This window comes from Melitaea cinxia, chromosome 12 (assembly GCF_905220565.1).
Source record: "Melitaea cinxia chromosome 12, ilMelCinx1.1, whole genome shotgun sequence".
Taxonomy (NCBI): Eukaryota; Metazoa; Arthropoda; class Insecta; order Lepidoptera; family Nymphalidae; genus Melitaea; species Melitaea cinxia.
Window position 1 is genome coordinate 10,621,616 of NC_059405.1, and position 9,953 is coordinate 10,631,568.

Sequence of the window (9,953 nt, forward strand, 5' to 3'; positions counted from 1 at the left end):
TAATAGATAAAACAATGTTTTTACTAACACATATTTGGATAAAATCAAGATTTACCTTGTCTATTTTTTAACAACAAACAAAATAAATCAAACTCACATAATAAATCTAGTAGAATCGGCAGTTACAATAGCTCTCAAATATAATGTAGGTAGCCTGTATTTAAAAAATAGCCGAGTCAAAATTTGAACTTGAATTTACATCCCGAGGGAACACAGAACTTAGTACTAATATAGATCTAATTTTTTTTGACGGTGATGTCGAGTATAACCCATTATTCACACTAGCCGTCATGTGCCCACTTCGTTGGCCGTTAGTTATTTTTGTGATGAAGTTATATTGTATAGTTCTTAGTATTCAGTTTTGTCAGGTTCATGAGGTTCATTGTGTTGAATTTAATTTATTTTCGTTTTATATCGTATTTATAGCTAGTATTGGACGTGTACTTATATTGATTACTAGCTGACCCGGCGAAATTCGTATCGCCTAACACAAACTTTATCGTATGGTATTAAAGTTCAAATTGACTTTTAAGTATTATCACAAATCTTTTGTATGGGAGTATAGAAAAGTGTTGTTTTTAGACTTTTTCAGGAAATTTTATTTTTTTTTTAGAATTTTTCTCTCCGTAAGAACCATCCTCGTACTTCAAGGAATATTTTAAAAAAAAGAATTAGCGAAATCGGTCCAACTGTTCTCGAGTTTTGCGCTTAGCAACACATTCAGCGACTCATTTTTATATTATAGACTAGCTGACCCGGCGAACTTCGTATCGCCTAACACAAACTTTATCGTATGGTATTAAAGTTCAAATTGACTTTTGAGTATTATCACAAATCTTTTGTATGGGAGTATAGAAAAGTGTTGTTTTTAGACTTTTTCAGGAAATTTTATTTTTTTTTTTAGAATTTTTCTCGCCGTAAGAACCATCCTCGTACTTCAAGGAATATTTAAAAAAAAGAATTAGTGAAATCGGTCCAACTGTTCTCGAGTTTTGCGCTTAGCAACACATTCAGCGACTCATTTTTATATTATAGACTAGCTGACCCGGCGAACTTCGTATCGCCTAACACAAACTTTATCGTATGGTATTAAAGTTCAAATTGACTTTTAAGTATTATCACAAATCTTTTGTATGGGAGTATAGAAAAGTGTTGTTTTTAGACTTTTTCAAGAAATTTTAAATTTTTTTTTTGAATTTTCCTCTCCGTAAGAACCATCCTCGTACTTCAAGGAATATTTTAAAAAAAGAATTAGCGAAATCGGTCCAACCGTTCTCGAGTTTTGCGCTTAGCAACACATTCAGCGACTCATTTTTATATTATAGATTATTGATAGCTTATTCGAAAATAATGTTTGATTGTAATTTAGTGTGGCTACGGCACTAAAGAATTTAGCCACCCCCTCTCTTCCCGTGGGTGTCGTAAGAGGCGACTAAGGGATAACAAGGTTCCACAACCACCTTGGAACTTAAGAAGCCGACCGATGGCGGGATAACCATCCAACTGCTGGCTTTGAAATACACAGGCCGAAGACGGGCAGCAGCGTCTTCGGTGCGACAAAGCCAGTACTGCGGTCACCAACCCGCCTGCTCAGCGTGGTGACTATGGGCAAAACACATGAGTTCACGTTATTTTTGGCGTAAACTTGTGGAGGCCTATATCCAGCAGTGGACTGTATAGGCTGTAATGATGTAATTTAGTTTCTGCCAGCAAAATTTATTGGTTTTGTGGAGTTTGAACTAACCATATATAAACTGCCCATGAGAAAAACACTCCTTTCTCAGATTAATACCTATCAGTGATGATAACTGCCCCTGAACCGTATTTATTGTAAAGACAAAAGACAAATTCACTGGAAACTGCAACTTTTAATAATAATGGGGACGAATCATCGGTATCCGTGGTATACGCTTCAGCCTGTAATATCCCACTACTGGGCATAGGCCTCTTTCCGCATGTAGGAGAAGGATCAGAGCTTAATCCACCACGCTGCTCCAATGCGGGTTGGCGGATATATCCGTGGTATATGAACCAGTTATCCCACTGCTGGTCCGGTAAGTATATTCGCTACAATTAGATTGTTGTGCGACTCTTTAATAACCTTGTGCCATTACACATGTTTTGATGGCCCATGTTTCGTTAAATTATGATAGGTAATCTGATTTTTAGTATGAGGTCGTGAGGAGGCATGCCAGAAGGGTTTAACGAATTTAAAAATTCTTGTGGATGGCGTACTGTGTCCTCAATGTTGTAGACCCAGTCAGTAGACTTATATTGTTTGGCATGACCAGACACTTTTTGTAAAATCATTTTATTATTTTCAATCACTGCCCTTGAACAGGGCAAATGATAATCTTTTTGTAGTAAATTTTAAAGACCAGGATATATTGCGTCTATCAGATGTTCCAAAGTGTAGATAATGTGGGCCAATCTACTTTCAAGATCAATATCAATCGTACTATAGTTAGTTTTAGAAGAGGAGGTTTCTCCTGGTTCGAGTATTTGTTGCGCAAAGTCTTGTCGTAGTTTTCGCTCAAATAACATTATCATTCATATTTGTTTATAGATTGAGAGTATTAATAGAAATCCTCAAGGGAGACGATTCCAAACGTGCTCTGATGAAGTTAACACGTGCCCCTTTTGTTATCACAGAAAGCGTTTGCCGGAAATCACCTGCAAATACGAAGGTGACATGACAGCATTTGAGCCTCTGAGATCGTGAAGTGTTCGATTAACTGCCTCATATGAGTTCTATGACTCATAGTACATTTGACCCATATAATTAATGACTAGCTGTGCCCGCGACTTCATTCGCGTGAAATTTTACAAAAAAGCTATTTACCAGTTCGCAGAGTTATAAAATGAATAAATTTCTAAAATAAAAGTAGCCTAAGTTACTCCTTACTACACCAGCTATCTGCCGCCGTCTAGCCGTTTCAAAGATTAGCTGGAACAAACAGACAGACAGATAGAAAAAAATTGTAAGAAATGTTATTTTGGTATATGTACCGTGCATATGCATTTAAAAAAAAGCGGTTATTTTAATATTACAAACAGACCCTCCAATTTTATTTATTTGTATAGATGCAGACAAGTATTATACTGGGGAACTTCGAAATAAAATAACGTTTTGGCAAAATCGTCGGAGTTAAATAGATAAAAAAATGTTGTTTTGAGTTGTTTTTGGTGGATTTCCAACTATTCGTTGCTCATTTTCCGATGAGAAGTACACTCATCAGAATTCACACACAGTATTCGTCTGTTTTTTGTCCCAATATTAATCAATATCCTGGATCCTCAAACCAACAAAACTGACCCTATTTTGGAAACGATTTTTAAGAAAAAAAAAATTAATTCATCTTTTGTCTAAAATTCTAGGACAAAAGCTATTTTATCAGTTGCGTCAATGCCTTTTTTTATATCTTTTGATAAATCTGTATATTTATAATGCCTGAATTAATAATGAGAATGAGGTGATCAGTATTCATGAATAGGTGATAACGGATAGAAGAATAGACAGTTCAAACAGTATTAATAAAAGCCTTTTATCCAAAAACTACATATGTATATTGTATTTGCTCTTAAAATTTTACGTAATACACAAACATTTTAAAAATAAAATCAAAAATTGAATTAAAATTGATTTCTTTAGCATAAAGATAAATTTCTAAGTGAAATCGAGTCATAGTTTTCAAACATTTCAAAAAGATTAGCACCAAATTCAGCGAAAAAGTACTTTCCGAATTCAGTTGTTAGATATTTCCAATTTTCATTCATGAGGGAATGCATTGTGTCGCCTGAAAGTAAAGCACAATCATTTAAAAAGAGAAAAAAATCATCAAGAAAACAGCAACAAACATAATTTTGTGATAAAAACATTGAGTCCAAATATATACATTTATTAAATATTTTGTAAAGAAAGATAAAAAGTGCGTGTTTTATAACATTGCGTCTTCGAAAAACGCCTGTCATACGAATCTATTATAAAAAAAACTATATTAAAAAATGAACTGAATACTTTGTTCTTTGTCTCCATAAAAAAGGTTTGAGAATGTGAATTCAGCTTTGTCTCTTATATTGTACGAGATGTCCAAATCCTTTGGATTGAAATATTTGTTACTATCTTTTTCGATAACTTCTAGGATTCCATCATCAGATCCTGGTTTCCTTTTCATATTCCTGTATTCCTTTCAATCTATATACGGTCGAATTGAGTTGAATTGAGATTAATTTTAAACTACATAAAAAAATGAAACTCACTTTCTTCTTTGTTTCCATAATAAAGATTTGAGAACGTGAATTCAGCCTTGTCTCTTATATTGTATGAAATGTCGAAATCCTTAAGATTGAAATATTTGTTACCATCCTTTTCAATTTCAAAAGGCATATTCATATTGATTTGAACATTTTCTGTAAAATTAAAAAAATATATATATAACCTTTTACTATGTGAGGCGATAACAGATGATTGTGTAATGTAAGTTTGAATGTTTAAATATAATACTATAATAGTTATTTTATGAAAATAACGTTAGTAAATTAATAGTACTTTTTGTATTGATTTGAATATTTTCTGTAAAATTAAAAAAATATATATAACCTTTTACTATATGAGACGATAACAGATGATTGTATAATGTAAGTTTGAATGTTTAAAAATAATACTATAATCGTTATTTTATAACAATAACGTTAGTAAATTAATAGTACTCATTGTAAATCTTACTTATTGGTACTTCAGTGAATCCTTCTCCCTTGATAGATTTTGAAAAAAGTGTTCCATCGGATTTGTAATTATGTGTTATGACCATATCCGTATGGAATGTAATGTGCGCAACTTTAGTGTCAAAATTGAATCTAGAAATATGAAGACAATTATTATTTTAACTTTTTCACATTTTATGTTATACCGTTATCATCTATATATTAATACGTGAAGTAAAAAATTTATGCCCCTTTTTACGAAAATTGCGCAGACACAGGAGTATGAAATTTCGCACAAAAGGTAAAAGGAGTAAGGATAAGTTACTCCTTATAACAGCATTTATCTGCCAGTGAAAGTGCTGTAAAAATCGGACCGGTGGTCGGCTGTTTAGAGATTAGTCGGAACAAACAAACAGACAGACAAACAGACAGATAGACAAAAAAAACTGTAAAATATGTTATTTTCTTATATGTACCGTGTATACTACTATATGCATTTAGTAAAAAAGCGGCCATTTTAATATCACAAACAGACATTTATACACATTACATACATTCATTATTTACGTTTTAGTAAGACTTACCCAAAATCATCTAATATGGCGTTGTCCATCCCTAGAAAATTGACATCGTTTACTTGAAGTATCCAGCCATCGTGATTGATGTTTAAGGGATTGATTTTAATACTATTAAATGAGTTCGAGGACTTACTATCACGGAAAAGACATTTCATTGGAATACCCTCTGTAATAATTTTGTATAACAATATTTTTATTTTCTATAATTTTTTTACAGAAGATTTTTTTTTGAAAAATTGAAAATTTAGTTGATATCGTATAAATATTAAAATAATAGATATTATGTCATAACCGTAATAAAGTAACTTACGTGATGCTAAGCTAATTGTGAACTGTATTGCAATAATTGCCAAGTACAATAAAGAACCCATGACTGATTAATAAATTTGTCAACTGTGACTAAATTCTTTCTAGCTAAGCTTTTATATACTTCTACTACTTGGTTTTTTTCTCATTAAAATTTATCGCAAATAGTCTAAAAAAGGAAATAATATATAAAGAGACATTTAACACTGTTTCAATAACACTAAGGTTGAAATTCAGACGTGGTTTTTTATTTATACCTATGAGTAACTACATAGCGCTAGAGACGTATATACTCGTATCATTATCATCCACATACTTTAATCATAATGAAAACATTTTGTTTTATTTGTGGAAGACGATTTCCGTATACTTGTGTATTGTATTTTTTTTGGTCTCAAAAAAAAGCTTATACGAATAATAATAAAAAAGCTTAATTTTTTTCTAAGGCAATCACAAAAAAAAAGCAACAACTTAAATGCCAATATCTGGATGTAATATTTTGTTAAACACAGATTTTATTATATTATCATCATCACTTCAGCCTATCGCAGTCCACTGCTGGACATAGCCTTCCACAAGTCCGCGCAAAAATAGCGTAAACTTATGTGTGTTGCCCATAGTCACCATGCTGCTGGGCAGGCGGGTTGGTGACCGCAGGGCTTTGTCGCACCGAAGACGCTGCTGTCCATCTTCAGCCTGTTTATTTCTAAGCCAGCAGTTGGATGAAAATCCCGCCATCGGTCGGCTTTTTAAGTTCCAAGGTGGTAGTGGAACTGTGTTATCCCTTAGTCGCTTTTTACGACACCCACGGGAAGTGGTGGGTATATTCTTTACTGCCGTAACCACACAGCATTTATTATATACTATTTAAAAACATATTTTTAAGCTTACGTATTTATACTTCGTAAAACTATACTATATTCGTTATAATAATCATGATCAACAAAAACACCCGCCTTACGAATTAGGGAGCGATTTGCATGTCTTTGTCATTGCCGTTTATATAATTATGTATCAACACATTTATTTTATGTATAATAATCACTAGATTTATATGTGAAATATGATATTTACAACACTTGGTGTTAGTTATTTTGAGTTGAAAGTAACTGTCGTGGTCACGGGCACTCTTAAGGGTCTGTAACATACTAAATGTCAATGTTTCTTTAAATCTTATCTATCTATCTTGTTTCTCTATACGCTCATAAGATTTATTCATACATTGAATTTTTTCCACCTATAAGAGCATTTCTTTAGTGTTATTTATACCCAATCTTTATTATAACGTTTCTAAAAGCTATGGCCTCTGAAGATAAAATATTTCTGAACGAGACAAAAATTTACAAAAAAGGATAGTAATTTCAAGAAGTATCTATATTATATCTTTTGCTTTTTAGAAATATACCTAATTATAGTAATGAAAATTCAAGTTTTGTGCACATTTAAGTTTCAGAGTTAATTCATTATAAAGGAAGATATATCAGATAATAAGATATAAGAGATAGTTTATCCATTACACAATATTTATTTCTTAGAAATTCTACGACAATTAACTTCTTGATTCTGTTTGTTAAAAATAAAGACTTTTAGTTAGAACGCGGTTATCGTAACTTTTTTTATAACATTAGCTTTATTTTCAAGTATATTCTATAAATAAATTACAATAATAATTAAAAAAATTCAAATTAATCGAAAAAAAAGATTGTAAAATTCAAATGGGTTTTTTGAGTCATTATTATGCGTAAGTAGTAAGTAGTTAAGTATTGTAAAAATAGATTAAAATGTAGCGATAGATACCCTTTTATGTTTTGTTAAATATAAAACAAAGTTAACTTAACTTAAAAAAGCCATATAAGATAATTTAACGATTTGATGAAAAAAAAAAATGTTTTTAATATGAAGTTTTTATTCTTTCTGTGGTTTTCACAGCATAATATTTTTTTGTATAAAAAGGGATTTTACGATTTGTCTTATAAATAAATAAAAAAAATAAGTAATACTATTTTTGCACAAAATGATTTTACCATGAATTTTTAAATATATTTATATAGTCCCGACGATAGAGTGACATCTCGAATTATACGATTTTTTGTTTTTGTTTTCCAAAAACAGGGTATTTGTTTCTCCAAAAAAAGAGAAAAATACAGAATATTACAAAACTGTCTCGTTTGGCGATCTAAGTTGGCTTCGACACTGTGACAGTTCAGTTGCCACGCGCACTTTGATGTTTGGAGGATTTCTTCGTTTTTAAACAAAAAACGTGACATCTTGAGAATACCGCGGTATTGGTGACTAAAGTAGGTAAGTATTTTGTACTGTTTTTATTTTATTTGACAATGTGGTACAGCCGCGCGTAAAAAAAAAAAGATTAAGAGAGAAGGAGAAAATAGTTTTTTTTACGCGACGAACTAAACTAGAGAGAGGTAAAATAAAATAGTTAGCTAATTAAAATTGGATTTGGAGGTCAAAATTAAATAAGAAAATAATTAGAAAATAATTTAATATAAGTTATTCGATATTCTAGATTTAACTGAAAAAAATAGGGTTTACACAGATTTGTAAGAACCAACAACTTTAACTTATTTCTGAGGATTAAACGTACGTTTCTAAAACTATACAATATTATTTTAAAATAAAATTAAGGTTCGTAATATTTCTGGTACACGGGTGGAGGTTAACTAAGGTCACTTATCGTCAACTGGATTCAGTGAATACGTGGCTCCACCGTAGTACCACCGGATAATCTCACGCCGACCACATAATTTTACAGCACCATCCACCCCCGCGATGACAACCGGAGGCAGAAGAATTATCACGTCTGGGTTAAAATATAATCTTCATGCCAGACGGTAGGTTTCTAATAATGCGTACTCTGGTAATAGTAATCGTAAATCTATATTGTTGGGGTCCCAGCGGGTAATCCACAAATTGTCTTGCCACGTGGTATTAACAAGCACCAACAGCACCGCCCGTAACTGCCATGCCAAGGACCCCAACGAAATCGCCCCCTGAACCTGGCCGCGTCTGAAGACCAAGGAAAAGGAAGGAGCCACACACCACCAGCGCTTAAATACCGTTGAGCCTTACCCTACTCAGCGGACCTATGGTTGTTTACGCACTACCCTACGTCACAAGAAACACGCGAGAATACGCTAGGATACCCGCTAATAGCGACAACGCCTAGCAAAATAAAAGAGCAATTACGCACTAAACAACTCAGTAACATTTATATATGTTACAGCACGTCATACTTGTCAAAATACTCTTGTAAAACAAAAAGCATAGTTAACGAGAGATTTTTTTTGTCACGATATTCTCGTAAGGAAATCAAAGTACCATCGGGACTGTAAATAGTAATGTTGTAGATGACGAATATATTTTTTTTTAAGCCGGGAAGATGTAGGTTATTTGTTGATGTTCTGTTATTGCAAAATGCGTGATAATGAAATTGAATGGTATATCTGTTTGTCACGTTGTATACACTAAATAGTAATACTATACTCAAGTTGTACAGATTAGGCAGTAAGATCTAAACGAATATTATAGTTAGCATAACGCTATATAACGGAGGACTTGCTCGGCAGCAGTTATCTAGTTGCTTTTAACAATCCGTTACAAACTGTGAATGATGATGAAACAGCAAAAAGCAACATGGATGAAGACTTTCTTAGTGGGAACCTAGTCACTTCTAACAACCTGGATTTACAAACTGTAAATAAGGATGATACAATTAGTAAGTCAATAAACGTTACATTGATGGAATAAAACCATTTCCGATATACACCGAGACTACGTTGAATATTGCAAGGCCCAGAACGTTTCATACGCATCTAAACGAATAAATAAAATTGAAGTGTCTGTTCTTAATATTAAGATAACAGCTTTTTACTCAATGCATATGGATATACACGACATACATATACCAAAATAACATTTTTTAAAATTTTTGTCTGACTGTCTGTCTGTTTGGTTTGGCTGATCCCTGAAATGGCTGGACCGATTATGACGGGGTGAGGAGTAACTTAGGCTACTTTTAAAAAATAACTTTTTTGTTAAATTCCACCTAGACGAAGTCGCGGGCACAGCTAGTATTACATTATATTCTATTTTATTTTTATTATTTATTTTCGATTAAAAGACAATTTGTCGAAATTGCTCCACCCAGTCAAAAGTTCTGATGTAAAATACATTAAAAAAAAAAAAAACAGTCGAATTGAGAACCTCCTCCTTTTTTGGAAGTTTAAGTAAAAAATCACGAGTGCAATGAGAAAAAAAAAAGGAAAAAATAATTAATCAGGGACATGGGGATTTGAACCATGATCTCCTAGGTTGATCTCGACCGGCCGATTTCCCACCGAGCTATAA

At 32.5% G+C, this 9,953-nt stretch overlaps 1 protein-coding gene across 1 annotated transcript; it reads right to left on the reverse strand.

Moving 5' to 3' along the window:
- Nucleotides 1-3,648: 3,648 nt before the first annotated feature.
- On the reverse strand, nt 3,649-5,317 carry LOC123658230. The gene is made up of 4 exons (XM_045593672.1): nt 5,289-5,317; nt 4,727-4,857; nt 4,261-4,410; nt 3,649-3,797 (listed from the first exon to the last, which is right to left on the reverse strand). The coding sequence occupies exons 1-4, from the start codon at nt 5,315-5,317 to the stop codon at nt 3,649-3,651; spliced, it is 459 nt and encodes a 152-aa protein (XP_045449628.1).
- Nucleotides 5,318-9,953: the final 4,636 nt, after the last annotated feature.